Here is a 21,427-nt window from a genome sequence, read left to right as displayed (position 1 = left end):
TTATCAGATCGCCTTTCATTCAATGGGAGCTCGAAAATCAGTGATTAAAGATGTATTATTAAATTCATTCATTGCTATTTAATATTAAGCCCTTTCTGTTCAATGTAAGATGACGTGCAGTACTTAAAACTCGCTGATATTTAATTCTTAATTTGCAGAGACAAAAAGAGAAATAGTTTTTTCTTTGAAAATGAAAAAAGAGAACATAAACTCTGCTTATTGATATATTGTCATCTTTTACTATAGAATCCTTACAAGAAGTTGCAGTATCTTCGCTCCAGAGCAGCAGAGCACTGTGTAAGGGCTAGCAATCGTTTGGGCTGGTGTGCTTTAAAAGGTAGCGCAGTACTGTGAGTTTTGGTCTGTGCATCAGTCTATGTTCATCGGGATTAGTCCTTGGTCAGGTACTGTTCAACAAGCCTTGTTTTGAGAGATTCAGGGGTTGGAGAATTGTGCGCGAGTTCTGACCCCATACTGATATTGAGCTCCAGAAAATGGTCATGACAAGAGAAGGATTATTTGCAAGTCCTCCCTTAGCAGGTGAGTTATGATTTGAGCTGGTTGGTTGATTTGCTACGCGATGAGCATGTTACATCATCTATGTGGAGCTTAGTCACCAGGTACGCTGGTGTGCTACTTGTGACTGATGTATAAATGATACGAGCAATCTTAAACAGTATCCAGACCCAAGGCGGAAGCCAGCGTAGTTTGAGTAGGATGGTGTTATTTGGTCAAATGTCATGCACTTGTAATAAGGTGTGCTGTAGCGTGGTGGGCTGCTTTTAGGGGAGCCAAGTGAGCATCTGTGTGCCCTATGAGGAGGGCTTTTCCCCCATCGATGTGCAAAACTACAAGGGCCTACACTAGGATCCGGAACTCCTGCAGCAGGATGGCGGGCTTGATTTTGCAATGGATGGAGATCTGAAGGCAGGCCGTTTGGGCCTTCTTTGCTTTGTATTTCTACAAGGACGGGATTCTGTTGATGTTGAAGTCCAAGGATTTTGCTGAATCCGAGAGTTGCGGATAAAATCATTCTAGGTCTGTAACGCTAAGCCATTGTTGTTCAAGGTGTTGTTTGGCAGGGGGACCAATGTGGATGAATTTTGTCCTGGAGCGGTTATGTTTGAGATAGGCAGTGGACATTCAGCACTAGATGAGTGATGGCTAGGTAATCACAGAGACAACTATGTCCTGTGGGCATTTTAGAAAAAAAGAGTTTAACTGGAGCTCATGTACTATTCCTATACTCAAGAAATAGAGGGGTTGTTACCACGGATTTCACAGAGTTGGCAAATCAAGCAGACAGACTGGGCATATTACCTCACTTTGGGTTCTAAGACCCATTGTAGAGTGTGCAAGTCTCGTCCTGGCATCTTGTAGTCCAAGGGCTTGTTGGTAGAATGAAGTCAAGTCTTCAAAGAGCAATTGGATTTTGGGCATGCATTAATAGAAAAAAAGGGATTTATGATTAAAGTCTTTAATATCGTGGGAAGGGAAGAGCTATAATCAAAACCCCTCCTTTCTTCTGCCAGCAGAGAAAAATAAACTCTGACTTGCTGGATTGTTCATTACTGGCTCGTTCATTTTGATGGTCTTTTGTTCTTCCCAATCAAGGTCCAAGCTGGGGCTGGGATATGCAGAATTCACTATTGATTGTCATTCTATTAAAGCTTTAGACCAGGTTAAGACATTAGGAGTTATAGTACATCAGTCACTAGTTGCAGATCTGCATGTTACAAATGTTATAAAAAAATTGCAGTACCACTTAAGGCTTCTTGGGTTGGTTAAACCATATGTTAAAAATAAGAGCTGCCAGACCTTGGTTAGAGCGAGCATAATGCAATCATAATGCCCCGCATTGGTTACTGTAATGCCTTGCTTGGAGGAGCCAGTACAAATTTCATACAGAAACTCCAAATCTTACAAAGTGATGCAGTTCGGAGGGTACTGCACTGTCTCCCTGTTGCTTCCAGGATTGCGTTTAAAGTTTTGTCCATGACGCATAAATGCCTCTTTGGGCAAGCCCCAAGCTATCTGAAAGAATGTCTTACCCGTCAAACGCATGTTAGGTCAACTAGATCTAATAACACCAATCACCTTGTCTGCACAAGGATTAAGAGAAGTCGGGGCAAATGCCGCTCCTTTCCAGTCATAGCTACATTGACCTGGAACCAACTCCCCACAGATTGTCATCCATGAAGATCTGCTCTCTAACCTTGACCTCTCCCTTCTCCCTCTCTGAACCCTGACCCTCCTTCAGCCACCCCCACAGCCAACCTCTTTCTCGTCCTTTCCTCTTTTCTCCCCTAATGAGGTCACTAGACAAGTCCGATCTATGAAAGCCTTGTCAAAACAGGTTCATCCCTGTTCCTCTAAAACCATCAAGGACCGCGTTACGGCCCTTGCCGATTTCTTCAACCTCTCCTTTGCCACAGGAGCCTTTCCCTCCCCTATGAAGCACTCTGTTGTGCATCTTCTTCTCAAGAAACCCACAGCTGACCCTTCTTGCCCTGCTAACTATCGTCCAATCTCCATTACTCGTTTTCTGGGCAAACCCCTGGAAAAGGTGGCCATCTCGTAGCTTAACCTTCATTCTGATTCTGTTGGCTGACTTCACGACCATCAGTCTAGTTTAAGAGCTGCCAGGAGCATGTAAACTGCTCTCCTGAGCATCCGTGAAGGTCTTCTCTGTAACAGTCCCTCTGTCCTCATCCTACTCGATCTCCCTTCTGCCTTCCACACAGTCAACCATACCATCCTGCTCAACCGTCTCTGTGACAACCTTGGCATCACTGATCAGGCTCTGGCCTGGCTGACCTCTTTCCTCTCTGATCAACCCTCCCAGGTCAAATTTGGTCCAGGTCCTGAACTCTAAAGCCGGAGAGCTGCGTGGAGGTGCAGTCTTGCAGTGATCTCTGTTTTCCAGCAGCAAAAAAGAAGCAAGTCTTTTTTCCCTGCTACTGAAGGAGGAGGCGGGTTTAAAAACCCATTCCTGCCGCAGAGCGGCCACGGAGAGCTGCGTGGAGGTGCAGTCTTGCAGTCTGGCAGGATGGCGGTCTGGCCTGCCCTACCTAACAAACAACAAAGACAATATGTCCAAACAGGACGGGAAGACTCCTGGGATGACTTCCGCAACCAGGAAAGAAAGTCTTAAACAGAGGATTTTATCAGAAGACTTTCAAGATTTCCAGGTAACACAGGAAGAAGAGGGTTGCCTACTTAGAAGTGGATGTTGCACTGTGAAAGACACGCAAACAAGATTGAACCGTAAAACACTTTCACAGTATCAAACTTCCAAACCACCCCCTTCCACCTCGAACCCCCAAAAAGGCTCAAGCTTAATATACAAAAAATCTCCAGAATCTTCTGCCAGCAATGGAACAAAGCAAACAAAACTGCCAAATACCACACACTCCCCTCCAGTGCCCCCTCTGTGGTCCCCCCATAAACACAATTTACCCCTGGACGAGGGCCCGGCTTGTGAGCGATCCAGCTCCTTCGAGTGTTGGGTCCCCACTGGTCCTGGTGGCGCCTCCTGGCTTTGGGAGGGCTGCCCCCCCTCGGCATGGGGTCATCCTCTGGGGGGGCGGGAGGGGGAGGTGGATGAGGGCTTGGTCGGTGCCCCACCTGGATCCTTTGGGCTGGGGCCCTCGGCGTGCCTTGGTGGCACCGTGGGTCTGGAGGCTGGGCCCGCCTCTTTGGAGGGGCTCGGAAGCCAGGAGACTCGTAGTGCCGTGGGGGGATATGCGAAGGGGTCAGTGGTGGCGACTGGGAGATGCCCACTGACCCCTCGCTAGTGCCGCTGACTTTGGTGGCGTTCGGGAGCACGGGTGGGAGAGCCTTGGTGGATGGCGATTTCGCCCGGGCTCCCGACGCTCTGCTGGCTCTGCCACCGGAGGAAGGCTCACCTGTTGCTGGAGAGACAGACGCGAGCACAGAGGAGTCCGCTCGGCTCTCCATGGAGGAGAGGTCGACTGAGAGTAAGTGTGAAACCACGCAAAAGGATTCCCAATGTTTGAAACAACAAAAATGTTATGCAAGTGAAATCAACAACTTCACAGAAAAATGACACCCGAAATATGTCCTGTCCCCACGCAAAACCAGTGTGGTAATGACACCTAAATCACCCCAAAATATTCTTAATGAACAAGAGGAAACAAAAATGGATTTTTGTCGACACAGAACACACCCAATTATAGAAACTGAGACTCACTCATTAATAGCAAGGGCTGATTTACCCAGCCCACACCAAAATGTATCAGATCCAAGGCCAAATAACTTTCTTCATTCAACTATAACCAATTCAGGTGACTTGGATGATTTGGAAACAGGTGACCTCAATATATTAAGAGAACACAACTGGACAAAAGACTGGATGGATCCAGCATCGGATAAGTGCTCAGAAGAGCCAAACTTGAATGAGACAACCAGCGAGATGAACATTATTCAAAATCTCATTCTCTGTGGGTCAAACCCAGAGATGAACATCATTGCTCTGAAACTGAACAAACCTTTTGAAGCCCAAGGCTTTCAAAGTAACAGACAGAAAAAATGTACTACAACGACGTCATCTACACCAAACCAACGAACATCAACAAAGCTTCAATATAGAAAACCTGGCTCAATACAGCCCATTACAAACAACCCATTAGGCAAGTTCTTTAACAAATTGGCAAGAACTTTACCTACAAGTCAATTTGAACTATCAGATGCTGACGTACTAGCGGGGATACCACCGTCCCCCCGCAAGAAACTTACTACACAACCAGAAACACAGCAGACCCTCGCAAATGTTCCATTTGCCAGCCAAGCGCGCTGGCACTTCGGCCAACCCAAAACTCCCAGTTAAAATGAAGAAAGCTCCTTTCCTAAAGTACAGCCAACTAAACCATTGGGCGAGGGGTGCCCCTCAAGACCAGAAACAGACGCCTATACTGAAAATATGAGAAATAAGTTCCCGGAGAAAGAAAAGATAGACTTGGGACAGTCTACCCAAGTCCTGACATCAAACTCCACACCCTCTCACAAAAAGGGTGACAAGGGAGCAGAATTCAAAGAGGCCCCTCTGAACAAAAACTATCTCACAGTTTCTAAACAAGAAGAGAAGAATTCCAGGCCGAAATTGACACTTCAACACCATAGGGAAAACAATTCAGTGGACATATCCCATTAATTTCAATCAACTCCATCAAAAGGAAAAGGCGACATAGATTTTGCAAAATCTTCGGAAAAAAACTCGCCGGGCAAAAAAGTAGACATTTTCGCCGTAATGTCCACGGTGACAATAGCTTTGGTGCCTTTCGGAAAGCTATACAAATCCCTTAATGAAACTTTAAAAGATCATACATTGCTGCTAGCTTCCGTAAGTTCAAAACTGAATCATCTTGAAGGCTACATAATGGCCGCAGAAGCTTGGAAGGAGAACACACGAGACCAAGGTACAATGACCGACAAGCAACAATCTCCTAGTATTCTGCGGGACAATCAAAGCCAAGAGGTTTTTCACTTAAAAAAAAAAATCCCTAAACATAGGTACCCAAACCTCTAGACATAGTATTTCCGAAGTAACTAAAGAAACAAATCAACAAATGTCTCTGCAGAATGAGCACCCGAGTGACTCCCAACCGAGAAATTCTCAAAAGGTTGTCGAGAAAACTAAAACGAACAAACCAACGGGTGTTAAGAAAAGTCTCCCGAAGAAGATTCTACTGAGTGTAATCCAAAAAACAAAGAGTTATCCAAAATGGATAACACAGGTCAAAACAAATCAAACCTTAAGGGGAACGGCAAAGGAAATAATAAAAACTCTAAACTATTGCCAGAAGCTGAGACAAATGGAAACAAATTCACTGGACAGATGCCTCTTAAAAAACAAATAATAGTTTTAGCAGCGAAAAATCCAAAAATACAACCATCTCGGCTGCAAACGGAGACTCTAACAAAGCCAAAAGAAACTATGACAAAATGGATAACAATCCTGGGGAAAAAAAGCCCACATTTAGAAAACAGACAGCCTAAAAGAAGCGTGGGGCTTGACGATGAACATGAGGAAAGTTCGATGGATCTACTGGACATTAGCATTTATTCCATCGAGAATTCAGAATCAGAAATCCTGCATCCAAATCCAAAAAAGAGAAAGGTTTCCTTCAGGGACGAAGAACCAACAACGGAAACTTTGAAGCGAAATCGTATGGAACATAAAATAATGCCCCAAACAAACTACCAAAAGACCAATGAAGAAACAGCAAGAGGCAGACCCATCTGCCAAAAAGCACCCTACAGCGGCTTTCTGGCGAAAAATTAAACAAAGGCCATTGGACCAAAGAAAGGACCCACAACGGCAGAAATTCTTTGAATTCAAGACACAAGCCAAATCGTACTTCTCCGGTCTCGAGGCGAAACGAAAGAGCTCCGAACATAGAATGGAATCATAGAGTAAATCACTCAAACGATAAGGGCTCTAAATCCATTGAAAGAAATGTCAACAACGAAAGGAAAGACAGAGCAAACCACTCAAACACTATGGATTCTAGGCCAAATGAAAGAACGCCCACCAGTGAAAGGAAAAATAGAAAAATCCATCTAAATGCTAAGGAACCCAAAACAAAATCAATTTATCACAACGACCAAAGACACCATCCTTCTATCAAAAGTGATAGATTGGAAGTTAACCTATTCAGTGAAACTAATAGATACCAGCAGAAAATCACCACCACGTCTTCATTTGCAAACCAAACAAGAACGTCAACTCTTTTTACCCATAGAAGTAAATCAACGAGAACATTGAAACTGTAGAAGCAGCCAGAGTCAAGAGAGAGAACACTTTTAAAAAGAAGAGAAATGTTAAGATTGTTTGAAAGAACCACGAAAGACGATCGTATCCGAAGCACGGATATAGAGGTAGTTGCATTTGCTCATAAACAACGTACAGATAGTATCTTTCTGCATATTACATCTCGTGCAGTAAAGCATCTCCTGCTGTCGATGGCTGGGGATCTCCAGAAGAGGGGATACCCACTCCGAGAAACAACTGCAAAAGAAAGAGGGGTCGACCTTTCTATCACAAAGAACATAGAGAGAACGACGTTAAATGAGAGCACGATCCAGCAGGGAAAAGTCCAGACAAATTCATCATCAACCAGCAAAAACCAGATACAAGAAAAACCGAAGAGAAAGCAATCCTCAGAAAGAGAAGAGACGACCAGAGACAGGGAAGGAAATAGATCTAGAAAACCAGCCGATCCAATCCACCAGCAAACCAAAAATGTCGAGAACAGAAAACCTCCAACCTCGATAGATCCAACGGAAGTGTCATGCCTTCGGGTCGTTCCTCCGGCCATGTCCCGTCACCCAGTCTTGTAACCTGTCCCTCCCATTTACCTGTCTCCCCGGGCTCACGCAGGGAACCCAGTTTGGCTCGCGCGCTAGCAAGACAAACGCCATACACCCTACAGTCGCGGTTGCGGCCGTTTCTCCATTGGCAGTTGCCATGGAGATTAGGCCACCGCTCGAGCAGTAACACACTTGCTCGTATCGTTGTGGCCCGATCACGTGACTCGAGGAGACGGTCACGTGCCCCAGGTTCGCGGTCACGTGACTCCGTTTAGTGTCATGTGACCAGGAAGTAGACGGTATTTAAGCAGTGCAGTGCCGGTACACCACGCTTCACAGCTGGTTTACCTGGAAACTCTGTTTGGCTTACTTACCCATGTTGCTTACCTGGCTTCCTTGGACCTGGCTTTTGTTTTCTGGACTCCTTGTGGATCACGCTGGGCTATTGCTACATCGGCTCTTCTGCTCATTACGGCTCCTGACCTCGGACTGAACTACGGACTTCCTCTGGATCACGTTTTTGTTCTTCCATTTGGTTCGGACGGCTCTTCCTGGCTTCAGACCTTTTTCTGCAACGGACCTCTCTTGGGCCTCCCTGATTGCACCTCTGCACAGGTAATCTCACTTTCCAGTTGGTGGCTGCCATCTGATTACCTGGGGCCCTTCTACAGTACAGACACTCTCCAGGTGGAGACTGGCGAAAACCATCCAGACCTATCCCGTAGGGTGGGTCCTTTGCCTACGTGAGTCCCGGAACCATCCTCCCGTTCAGGTTCACCATCCCTTTCATCAGATCCCCGGTAAGACTCTGATTGTCTTCTGGCTAATGCATGTAGTATCCTGTCTGCTTGGTATGTAATCATTGCCTTTTTTCACAGCTGCCTTGGGGTTCCTAATACTTCGGTTCCGGCTCCGGATTTTCTCCACCTGTGGCCTCAAGGGTTGCACAGGGAGTGAATAAGTGATTCTCCCTGTGCGGCACTTGGGGACGGAGGTCTCCTATATCTTCACGACTCTCAACACAAGACAGGAAGGACAACAAAAGGACAGTGAGAAAGACAGAAAAAGTTGGGCATGGATCCCTTCAGCACTCGCTCGATACTCGAGAAAATAGCAACAAATTGAAGCGGCCAGGAGTATTGACACACACCCACCTGTGGAGAAAACGGTTCCTCAAAAACTTACTGTTGGTTCGTGGAATACCCGAGGACACATTCACCTCACCCAGGCCGGAGAGATCAACATAGGTCCAATTTGACATCCTAAGTCTGCAGGAGACTTGGCTTCAGTTCCCTCCAAGCATAGACGGCTTTGAGATTTGCCTCTCACCAGCACATAAAGGATTTAAGAGTCGCCCGACATCGGGCCTCCTAACAGCAGTCTGCATAAGTGGGAGTCTGCGAATAAATAGAACCCTGGCGTCGTCAGCTTCTATACAAGCCATTGTCTTAGAATGGGACAAATACAGCAGGTCGTCTGTGAGAGAATCAAGTGAGTTTATACTTCTTCTCAACATCTACTGGAACCCTGCGGTGGTTTCCACCAAAGACTTTATGAATAAGGTTGAAACAATCTTAACCGAAGCAACAACGAACTACGGCGTGAATCACATACTGATTTGTGGTGATTTAAACACCATCTGCCCAAGTTTAGAAGGAAGACATCCTGTGAGCACTTTGCAATCAAGTCATAGCCTGCAAGCAAAGAAAAGAGGTAGAGCCTGGATGAAACTGATGGACTCTCGCGACCTGCACAACCTGAACTTTCTGGACACAGCTACCCCACCTGCGGCTACATGGGACATACCGGGATACAAAAGCACCATTGACTACATCTTTGCCTCGAAGGAATTATATTCCGTAATGGGGTCATTCGAGGTAATAAAAACCACCAGAAGCGACCACAATTTGCTCACAGCAACCTTAGTGCTCTTTCAAAGAGACGCCAATAGAAATGCAACATCAACTGGAAATAAATACCCAAGGGAACCGACTAAGATTGACGAAAGAAGCCATCTCTTCCATCACGACGGTTTACACCCAAAAGATGGATCTGGAAGCTGAAGAACAAAGACAAATATTTCTGGACTACCGTCCACTCTTAGTCCCCTACCTGCAAGTAAAGCCACTGAACAAAGGTCGACTAAACACCCATCTTCATAAATTCGATGAGGAACTTAGGGCCAGGAAAGCGTTGCAAAAGAAAGCCGCAAGACGTGCTAAAGAAAACAACTAGGGAAAACATAATCCTTGCATCTGAACAACTAAAAGGCTATAAATCGTGGTTGAAAAACCACCGAAGGAAGCTATACCAACATGACGCCGAGACTATGTTGAGAGCAGTCTGTGGAAGATCTTCAAAAGATTTTTGGTCCTTAGTCAAAGAATCAACAGCGCCAATAGACACGGTTATCTCAAACAGTGTCAGCGAGGAGAAATGGGTAGAACACTTCAGCAATTTATTTAAAACCACAGGAGAAGGCGAAGTCACAAAAAATGTTGAGTGTGCCTGATCAATTGCCTTCAACAAATCAACAATTTTGAAAAAGATAAAAAAAGCCTAAAAAACTCAAGAGCCCCAGAGCCAGTCGGATTCTCAAATATTCAACTAAAACAAGACCCTGAAATCTGGACAGATCTAATACTGGAGATATTCAATAGATGTCTTGAAACAAGATCTATCTCGGAATCCTGGAAAATGGCCAATATAGTACCAATATTAAAAAATGGCAGGAAGAGCGAACCAAAAAACTATAGGCCTAAAGCCCTCCTGGATTTTATAGGGAAGCTATTTGGATCACTAATTTATAGACGATTTGCAAGAATGGCAGAAAAAAGCCAAAACAGCTGATCCGTTCCAAACTGGATTCGAAAAGAGTATGGGAACATCTATTAACATCATGATGATTAGCATCTTAAAGGCAAAAACCTGGGAAGGGAAGCCACCAACATTCATAGCTTCCATAGACCTGGTGCAAGCTTTTGACCGGGTAAATAGAAAAAGACTGTGGAAGAAACTAGAGAGATCAAAATGCCCCTCTTCCATTATAGCACCAATTATAGCCTTACATAGCGAAACTTCGGTGCAAGTTCGACTAAACACTGGCCAATTATCAAAATCAATAAAGACAGCAAGAGGAGTCAAGCAGGGTTGCCCGTTGGCCCCTGCATTGTTTAAAACCTACATGGCTGATATTGTGAATTCGGAAAATGATACTCGTTCTTTTCCTCCCACAGTTGGAGAATCTAAGGTCACAAGACTCCTCTTTGCCGACGACATAATCCTGTTGGACCAAACTGCCATCGGTCTGCAGTGCCAACTAGATAGCCTTTCAGCCTATCTAAAAAAGAACGATTTGGCTGTTAACACAAATAAAACGAAGATTATGATCATCGAAAAGTCAAAAACTTCATCAAAATAACATCACTGGTTCATATACTCTGAAAAATTGGAAACAGTAGAAAGTTTCACATACCTGGGGGTCAAAATCTGCCGCACTAAAATAGAGATCTCAATGCAGGAACATCTTTTTGCACGGACAAAAACTCTCGCTGCCCAAGCCCTTACCCTGGATAGAAAGTATGGCAAATTCTCGTTACTTCCGGTGATAAACTTTTTCAAAACAAAAGTCACGCCAGCCATAACATATAGAGCTGAGGCGATGTTACAACTTCCAGCTACACTATGGGACAAACTTGAGGGCTTGTTCTGGTGCAAAATACTGAAGCTGCCAAATTCCAAACCAATAGCAGTAATCAGACGTGAGCTAAGTTTATCATCGATGAAATATGTGATCAAAAGAAACAGTCTTTTGTTTTTGGGGAAAATCCTGAGAACGCCTCGGCTGCGAATCCTGGACATTCTATATAGAGAAATGACAAGCAAAAAGACTCAGATGCTGATGTCTTGGTATAAAACCAACTCGAACTGGCAGGAAAAAATCGGATGCTCTGAGTGGGACATTGAAAGAATTCCGGACAAGATCAAAGACAGACTGAAAACCAAAGATTGGATTGATACACTAGACAAGGCAAGTGAATACATATCCTCGTCACATCTGGTATTTAACACCCAAAAAATAGGCGAGGTGAGAACCTACCTAAAGAAATCTCTGAATAAACACCTACGAACAATCTTTTTAAGGGCACATCTGAACGTCCTAAAGACAAATGAAGTCTTATACTTCCGAAAGCAATCCGAAAACAACATCTGTTGCTGCTGTTCAGCGACACAAAGCACTGAGACAGTGCATCATCTCCTTCTGCTTTGTCCAGGAACAGAAAATTTGAGAACCGCTTACCTTCGATCCCACAGACTAAAACATCGAACAACAACCGACGAAGTCTGGTGGAACCAAATGATGAGCAGGGACTCTACATCTTTTACAATAGCGACAGCAACATTTTCGCATGACCTGGACCTGGATGGAAAGGCAATAGATGAAAACCTACATGGGAAGGATAAACTGACACAAATCTGCACCAAGTTTGTAAAAATCGTTAATCACGATGAAACACAAAAAAAAGCTGTAACTGTTATATGATACTACTGTCTTTGCTTGTGCGGCTGTACCTGGCTATATAGGACCATTGTACCGATGTGTATGAGGTTGTACCTGTGCATACGATGGCTTTGCCTAGTTTATGGGGCAGAACCCGGCATATCATGGTTGCATGGACATTTAAAGAAGTACTTGGGCTTGTGAGACTCTGCCTGCCCACGTGTGGGTGTACAGTATGCAGGCGTGCTTTAAGTGGGCCGGGGCCTGCCGGGGCCCGGCCCCGGCAGTCTCCAGAAAGTGGGGCTGAGCCGGGGCCCAGCCGGGGCCCCCCGTCCCACACAACATTGCGGGATGCATTATCCCGCCGCGGCCGCAGCCGCGACGGGAGATGCACCCGTCATTATGTTGGCCAAGCTGACAGAAGTGCCAGCCAGCCACAGCGACGCTGAGGCTTGCAGCACTTCTGTCAGTTAGTGTAACTCCCTCTGATGACCCCTCATCAGGGTCATCAGAGGAAGTTACTGTCCCTTTGTTTTCCCTCCCCAGGTCACTGACCCCCGCGGGCTCCGTGATCTAATATGCAGATTAAATCATGGAGCCCGCGGGTTCGCAGAGGGTGAAAGACACCTCGGGCTCACTGATAGCAGATAGATCACAGAGCCCGAGGTGCCTTTCTCCGTCGGCAAAGCTTTATAAAAGATGCCTTGAACTGTGTACGTTTCAAGCCATCTTTTATAAAGGTAGAAATATTTCTATGTTTATAAAAGACGGCTTGAAACGTGCACAATTCAAGGCATCTTTTATAAAGCTTTGTCGACGGACAAAGCCACCTTGCGGTTTGTTTTGTCCGTCATGCCTTGAATTGTTTACGTGTCAAGCCATCTTTTAGAAACATAGAAACATGTTACAAATATCTATGTTTATAAAAGGTGGCTTGAAACGTACACAAACCATAGTAAGGTAAGCACACAAGTGTGCATAACTTACTATGGTTTGTGCACTTTTCAAACCACCTTTTATAAACATAGAAATATGTAACATTGCTATGTTTATAAAATATGGCTTGAAAAGTACACACACCATAGTAGTACGCATACAAACATATAAATGCTCACATACATTTATATATTTGTTTGCGCACCTTACTATGATTTGTGCACTTTTAGGCCACGCCCACAATGAAAGTCACGCCCCCAAACGAGGGCCCCCCCTCAATTTCTTACCCCACTTAAAGCACTGCGGCATAAGATAGTCATAGTTGGACATGTGAAGCGGCACCTGAAATTGCCTGGACACATGAGACTGTCTCTATCTGTCATATGAGGTCGTAAATGCATACACGATTGCAGCATATTAGCATATGATGTACCTGCTTGTGCGAGGGTGTATTTGTGCATAGAAATGTCAGACCTATTTACTTTCTCAATGTTTGTTTATTTAAAAAGTTGGTACCTTTTATTGCCATGTTACTAAGGGATATTTAGTGACCAAATCGTATGTGATTTCAACCTTAATATTTGTTTTCTTTTTTATATTAATATTTTATATGTGGTTGTTTGTTTCAAGTTTCATTTGTTTTATGCAGGAACGCCCAAAACCAAAGATTCCTGTACAACATTACAAAGAGGCAAAACCCCCCTTTATTATCTGCGTCAAATTGGTAAGTAGGTCTTGATCTTGATGAGAAAATATAACCTGCGCCCACAACAGGTCTCCACAGTGGGTTGGGTTTTAGAATACAGTTGTTTTGTTGCCCTGTGTACCATGACAGCATGCAGGTCTAACACGCTACTCAGTGGTGGTGTGGAAGTGGCTCATAACCTTTTGGGGAAGGGGCATGAGGCTACCCACAGAGTGGCTGCCCATAAAGGCTGTGAAGTCTTTGACTGCAGCCACCCTCAAAATGGCTCAATTTCCCCTTAACAGGTCAGATGTGGAGTGAGGCCTCACCACCCAGATCAATTTTGGTCTTTAACTGCACACCCTATTGGTGGCAGGTCAGGGGGTGGGAGGTGTTGGGGAGATTGGAGTCCTCTCGGGTCCAGTGCAACATACAAACAATCTCTACATTAAACAAGTAATATTCAAGAACACGTAATGACTGGGCGTACACATACTAAGTTTCAATCTGCATTCTACACTGCACTCTTCTCCGATTCCTTCAATCTCCTTTCCCGCGCTTTCTATAACCCTCCTGTCATAGACGCCTCAACCTTTTCGTTTCTATTTTGCATCCTCTCTTTCTTTATCTAACATAATCTAACATAATCTCTCAAGTGCATTGGTCTTGTACACTTCTATTTCGTGCTCGACCTGTTATGTATTTTCCCTCTTTCTCTCTTCCACCAGTAAACTGTTTCCTTGTGACACATTCAGGCATTGAGCATCTGTTATCTGCTGGTTGGTCATTCTTTTCTTGTTCCCTCTCCTTTCTACCATCACCTTTTCTATGTTCCTTTTTCTCGCATATCATCACTCTCTCTCGATTCCATACCGTGCCGTTGGTCTTCTGCATGGCATTTTGAAATCTTTCTGTCACTTGGATAGGACTCGACCACCAGCATTAATCTTTCCTAAGGGGATGTCATTAGCTTCATGGGAGCCATGGCCTCGAGCAGCCTCCTGGGGCTTAACAACTTTCATGAACTGGGCCACATATACCAGTAGCAGCCCGGCACCTACTGAGTGCCGGACTGCATGCCTGGAGCAGACTGGCCACTCACTTGGAGCTTTCAGGCCCAGGGGCCAGACTTGGGGAACCCAACAGTAAAGACCACTCACCGTGTTTGTGCAGTGCTCTGAGGAGGAGAGCAGTGCCGTCCAGCCCAAGCGCGCTGCCGTGCCCCAAACCGGCGTCCTACATTGACGCCGGTGTGCAGCAGCAAAGGCGGTATCCGCATAGCAACCGGGATGCTGCCATCATAAAGAAAATATGCTGCACTGTCGTTGACGGCAGAATCTGTTGGACGGGACCACCAAGGAAGATCCTGGTGCTCGGGACATAGCGGTGAAGCTGGTAGTCCCACCATTGGATGTAGGCCACCAATAAATGGACAATTAGGTGAGGGCCAGAGTGGCAATATTATCAGCGACCCCAAAGTAATGAATATGTGCTAGGGATGGCAGCGGTGAACACCGTGGCCCCACGCATCGTACGGGATCATCATAGGACGGTTCCATGTAATAATGTCGCCACAAAAATCTCGCCATGCAAAAAATATCACAGAAAAATGGCCGTTTTTTGTGGCGACATTATTGCATGGAACACCCCCGCAACCCCCAAATTTTTTTTTGTTCTTTTTTTTTTTTGCCCCTGTCCCCATATATATGGTCACCCATATAATATCGGCGCGACGTTTTCCTGGCGATGATATTTACGGCGACCATATATATGGGGATAATATTAACTGATACCAATAGGACTTGTGTAGAGAGGGCTTCTTGTGGTGAGTTAGTTATGCCTCACGTGGTGGATGAGGCACCGCCAGGACAGAACAGTGTCGAGCACAGGCCATACGGTGGGAGCCAGCAAGAAGGGTATGTCCTTGGCTCCATACGGTTCCATGCAATAATGTCGTGGCGACATTATTGCATGGAACATGCAGGGGACACCCCCGCAACCCCAAACTTTATTTTTTGTTCTTGATTTTTTTATTTTTGTTTTTGTAATTTTTTTTTGCCCCAGTCCCCATATATAAAGTCACCCAAATAATATCTCCACGACATTTTTCCAGCGATATTATTTATGGCGACTATATATATGGGGATATTATTACCTGATACCCTCCATACCTATAACATTCATAAATAAAATGTAATGTCCTGAGCTTAGGTTGTCACTGACTATGGTACATTGGGTGTGTAACGTTAAATGTGTATATTGTAGTATGAAGTTCAGTAAGTGTTATATGTATTTAAGGTATTTATTCTTGTGTGTATGTTTATATTTATAATTATTGATGAATAAAGAGTTGCTTATGATTTTAGATAAATGTAGGGATTAGATAAGGATGACTATAAGTAAGTACCCTCGTGAATGTGGCCATCTCGTGGCCCTCCTGCACAGTGAGTGGTGCCAGGTAAAGAGTAGGGGTCTGGTCCATCTGTTTCACCCTATGGTTCTTTCTACCTTTGACCCCTTTCAGGTAGGGTAGACTGACCGGGCAGATCCCTCTGAGGAAGATCATGGCAGGGGAAGAAAGAATAGAAGCATTATATGATGTTTATAGTTAGTGATGTTTATATACTTTTTGTGTTTTTGCCTAAAATAAAAAGGGGTTCCCCGCTCGGATCCCTTAAAAGATCCAGCTTGGTGCCTGTTGCATTGTACAGAATGAGGTAAGAATTCAGGGTGTCGCCCATCTCCTGTCTGAACACCTTTGTAGAAGGTTGCGTAGCACTGATTCCTGTCCAGGTGGTCTGACGTTTGGGGGGGGGGACCTGCCTCAGCCCAGGGTAAGGAATGTGCACCCTAGCCCCACACAGGGGCCAGAAAAAGCAGCGGCTACAGTCTGCTAATATCTGTCCAAACCTAAAACCACAAGGGCCCACCGTTGACCAGGAGTACCACATAAATGGGTTTTCATTCCATCTCATCTGATCAGTATTTCAGATGATACTATGGTTGTGGAAGGCTGGGTTATTACCTAATGATTTTACATTCCTTTAGAGAGTACCCCTTGCAGTCCTGACAGTCTCAAGCAAAGGGACCTCCCTCCTTACCAGCCACTCTCAAACAAAGACTGATAATCCCCTTCCACACGTTTTTCTAATGATACCTTTTATTTCCATGATAATGCTAATTCGCTTTACCAATGTCACCTTTGTAGACATGCCTTGTGGCAACTTATTGCAGCATAATATTGTGACCGCTATTACGCTTTGAAGATCCACAGACATTGGGAAAGTGGCCAAGAAAGGCTGTGTGGACCTGTTGGAAAAGAAGACAATAGACCTCTTTCTACAACTACTGGGGGAGAGAATCATCACTACATTTGGTGATGAGCATCCTTTCTCCTGTGCGCTCCTTGAGAGTCCTACATCAGCCTGTAGAACTCCCCTCCTCACTGACACATTGCACGTGCAGTGATACCAAATAAACTCTCAGTTCGGCCAAAATACTACAGAGGAAATGTAATAGCTAGAATATTGTGTATTGACGTAGGTAATGGAGTGCAGCTTACCACTACATCTTTTAATCAGATGTTCAAGTGCCCAGGCACACTCGCACCACAGCCCCATTCATTGATGGTTAGAAGAAGGCTCTACTACATCATCCTGTCCACACATCTTCATGTGTACAGTTGCTAAGCAACCCGGCAAGGAACGCCTGGGCAATGTCTGTCCATCTCACCACAGGGCGAGCTGCATCCAGCAGCTGTACTACAGAGTAGGGAGAGAAGACGGACTGAAGCAAGGCACAGGGTCATGTCTCAAATTGACACAAAGTAATGGTGATGTCAAGACAAAGACCACTCCAAAGGTTCTCATTGCTCTACACCACATCTAGACCATGTATTTACGGTTGCCAAGCCATCTGAATAAGCATGCACAACATAGACCTATGTACTCCCTATCCACAGCACCGTGAGGAGAGCCACGACTGGCAGCCCTACCACACAGTGTGGATAGAAAGCAAGTACAAGCAAAACAAAAAATAGAAACACTTTCAAGAAAGAGCAAAGATCACCCTTACCCATACCACGTTACAAGTAAAATTGAAAAGGGAATATAGCCATGCAGAAAACTAAATTCCTATAGTACGCTATCTCTTGGTTTCACCAAACAAACTACTCGGAGCCTATGAAAGTAGTTGCACACCGTAGTGTTTCGTCCCATAGCATCATGCGTATCCACATCCTGCAACCTGATCCACCACCATGAAGTTCCTACAGAGGCCAGCGACTACATTAATACAATAGAAGAGATTGAAAACATTGTTTAGCCTTTAACACGAGGCAACTGACAGTGTAAGATATCAATTAGCAAGGAAGGAAACAGGCTGCATTTATGCACTGTCCCGGTGCACTGTCTTGGTTCAGAAGGGCAACACATTTGACAGCGGCTTTCTTCTGTACTCAAGAAAAAAGGCAAAGAACCCAATGATTATACAAAAAATGTGGAAAGGCTGGATGGGCACTTTCTACCAAACTAAGCAGTAATAATGAACAGACACAATTTGTAACCCAGAAATAAAGTCCCAGGTGAATGTGTTGATAACCCTGTTACAGGCCTGAGGACAATAGGTCAATTTCTGGAAGAAGTACTGAGAGACCAATTCATGGATCACACCAATAATGAACTGTAAAGGGAAAGATTATTGGTAAATATTAGAGGCAACACTTGTTGAAGCCATAACACTGGCCAAACACATTGATTGCTGTCTAGGGTGGTGTTCTTCCCAAAGAAAAGGCGATACAAACTGCAGCAGAAACATGGGAAGAACAGGAATAGGCACTGTTTGTGATGTGGTGACCCCAATCATTCAGCAACGGATTGCATTGGACGTGGGAAACCTTGCAAAGAATGTGACATCACCGATCACTTTGCAAAGAATTGCGAATCAAACAAATTAGGGCAATCAAACAGGAGAGGGAGAACAGCAAAAGATAATGAAGCCACCCTGATCACAGAGAAGGTGGAAAGCAGCCCATTAGTGGGGAATGATGAGCAAGAAAAAGATATGTCGGTAAAAAGGCCCACATGCAAAATGATCATACCTGGCGGACAAGTAGCGCTAAAAGACAACTGTGGGTCTTTGCATATAATCGTACTGAGGTTGGTGGTTCAATGGAAACTACACACAATCATGTGCAAAGGAAAGACCCTCCTATAATAAACTGCAGGCACAAGATGGTTTTGGGATGGTTTTAAAGCCCAGAGCAATAGAACAAGTACTGGTAGTTGAAGATGAAGAGACTGTGCTGAGCGAAGTGATAGAAGAAGCAGAATCCTCAAACGGCACGCCCCATTTGCACTGGCCTCCAAACCTAATCATAGCTTGACTCCTTTGCGTAGACTGAGAAGTCACAACTCTAATATTGTGGTGGATTGCCACTCAAAGTCCAACATAGGAGAAACGTTGTACAAAATTGGAGCGGCAACAGTGTTCTCCAAATTATAAGTTTACAGTGTGCGCCACTGAATAGGGTTCTCGAAAGATGATGAACAGCATCCATCACACCATTCAGCCTCTATCAATTCATTAGGATTGCCTTCAGAATAACTACCACAGCATCAGAGTTTCAAAGGCTCATGGCAAAACTATTTAAGGATGCCTCCAGTCACATTTTCTTTCATGATGATATCCTACGCTATACCAGAGGTTTGTTGGAACATGCACACGATCTAGAACAAGTGAGTAGATGTCTAAGTCAGCATGGCTGCAGCTTGAAAGGATACATATGCACGTTTTTATCAAATTGAGATAGAATACGAGTGGAGGGAAAAGGCCCAAAGAAAGCTTAGCAGAAGCTACGAGATTGTCCCCAGCATCTATTTCCCCAAAAAAATTTAGTTGTACTGTGTGAATATTAAACCACGTTCCTACCTGACTTCACTACTGAAAAATAGCTTTTTATTTGGCTTTATAAGGAAGATTGGACTTTTGCATGAGAATAACTCTGCACAGGCGTTTGAGAAGGCAAACCCAATGTGTTTGTTGACACTATTCAACCCAATACAGGTATTTGACATTAAGAGGAAATCCGCACTCACGTTGGATGGCAGTGGGAAGGGAACCAGAGCTATGATGATCCAGGACACTAACATTCTAGACTTATGAAAGGCCTTGCCTCACCCTCCCTCACCAAAGATGAAAAACATTGCTTGGTGATTGAGAACGAGGTACTGGCAAGTGCTTGGATAGCATCCGTTTTTACACTGATTCTGTGATTAGCCACTTTAAACTAAAAATGCATCACAAACCCCTAAAGTCCTTGAAGTAGGCAGTCTAGCAAAGTGTCACCAAGCTTTGCATGCACCGCTTCACATTTAGTATTATTCAGCTAAGAGACGGGTTATAAACCAGGCCCTGGTAACTGTGTGAATGAATGCCTATCCAGACTTCCAGTAGAGGGTAAATGAAGAAAATTAGCTGGAAGAAAATTGCATGCCAGATATGTGTATGATTGAAGAAAATGCCATATCGGAAGACGAGTCAATGGAATTTGAGCAATAATACCAGGCATTAAAGGGTGTAAAGGAGCCTGTAAATAATGTGAGGCCGAAAATAAAGTATGTGGACACAATGTAACAACCGTATCCCCAAATAATTGGGGCACTTGCTGTTGCGGATGCCTCCTTATTAAAGGAGAAAAAAGTATGCCCCCAGAGAGAGCCAACTTAAGAATCATGAAAAATGCCCACTGAGGTCGTCCCAGCAGACTTCTAGAAAATAACATTTTTGGTGGCTGGGTGTGGACGGAGCTGCCCATAAATATATTAGAATGTGTAAAGACTCCAGAAATTGTATTAATAGCATGTCCTATTCCTTTGCATCTTGTAACTCTGCTTGGTGGGCCTAGACCTGTTCAACACACTACTGTGGTGGTAGTAGATCACGGCAGTCATTGATCTGATCTCAAATGTATCCAAGAAGTTATGACCAAGAGAGAAGAACATTTCCCTAGGTAAGAATTTTGCAAAAAAGGAATGCCATGCACCCTTATAACTGATGACCGGTGTCTAATGAGTAGAACAGGATTCTCAAATCCAGTGGCATAGAAAATTCCATTACCACCCACAAGCCAATGGCTTTGTGGAAAGTTTCAACAGAGTAGTGAAACAGAACATAAACTCTTGGTGAATGTGGGTTTCCATTGCTAGAAGGCATCTAGAACTTGTTGCAATCATGCAGGGTTTGACCATATCCCACTTTTGCGAAGAGCCCTTTTAAAGTTATGGGGGCAGAAAGCTAAGAGATACCAAAAACCCACATTCGAGGGATAAGGAGGAAAGGGGGTGTAGACATATATGGCAGCAGACATATACTTGTGCCAGACATAGACACGTCAGGGAACATAAACTGAGAATGGGTGATACAGTTTAAATATAACTTCCACATAATGTTCCAAAGAGGGCCTCCATGTTAAGAAGCACTTTGAATATAGAAGGAGTTGCGTCTGCTATGATGGTGTAAGATGGCTGCATATGGAATTTTGCTAGAGTGGCAAGCTGTTGCTATGATTGTTGAAAATGTTATCAGAGTTAAGCCAAATAGCAGTGCACAATGGATCAAGAATCCCACTGGAAATCTGAGAAAAAAACTTGCAGTACTTCTACACGTACTTTCCATGTTGCAAGTTCAAATAGTTATGGCTTGTTCTTAATTAAGAGTCATTCCTCCCTGTGGTGTTCACATTCATGAATTATTACATATTCTGTGAATAAGGGCCGGGGTGTGCTACCTCTATGACAGTGTGTATTCTTTATGCCAATATAATATTTCCTGTACTATCATTTTACAACTTATGATGTTCTAACTTAATGTACACATGGAATATTAAAGGGTTCCCTTAGGAGAGAATCATCACTATCATCACTATAACGTGACTTGGCAAATGGCTCACAAAACAAAGTCTGAACCGAAGATGT

The 21,427-nt window shown here is 44.3% G+C and overlaps 1 protein-coding gene across 1 annotated transcript in view; it reads left to right on the top strand.

Moving 5' to 3' along the window:
- Positions 1-21,427, top strand: part of B3GNTL1 (UDP-GlcNAc:betaGal beta-1,3-N-acetylglucosaminyltransferase like 1) — a 2,124,914-nt gene that overhangs the window by 1,974,219 nt on the left and 129,268 nt on the right. Inside the window, exon 11 of the mRNA XM_069654544.1 lies at positions 13,419-13,493. Coding sequence (XP_069510645.1) covers positions 13,419-13,493 — 75 coding nt within the window. The remainder of the gene's footprint in view (positions 1-13,418; positions 13,494-21,427) is intronic.

The sequence above is a fragment of the Ambystoma mexicanum genome, chromosome 3q (genome assembly GCF_040938575.1).
Source record: "Ambystoma mexicanum isolate Mex_15411 chromosome 3q, UKY_AmexF1_1, whole genome shotgun sequence".
In the NCBI taxonomy this organism is placed as follows: Eukaryota; Metazoa; Chordata; class Amphibia; order Caudata; family Ambystomatidae; genus Ambystoma; species Ambystoma mexicanum.
This window is presented reverse-complemented; position numbering and strand designations above follow the sequence as displayed.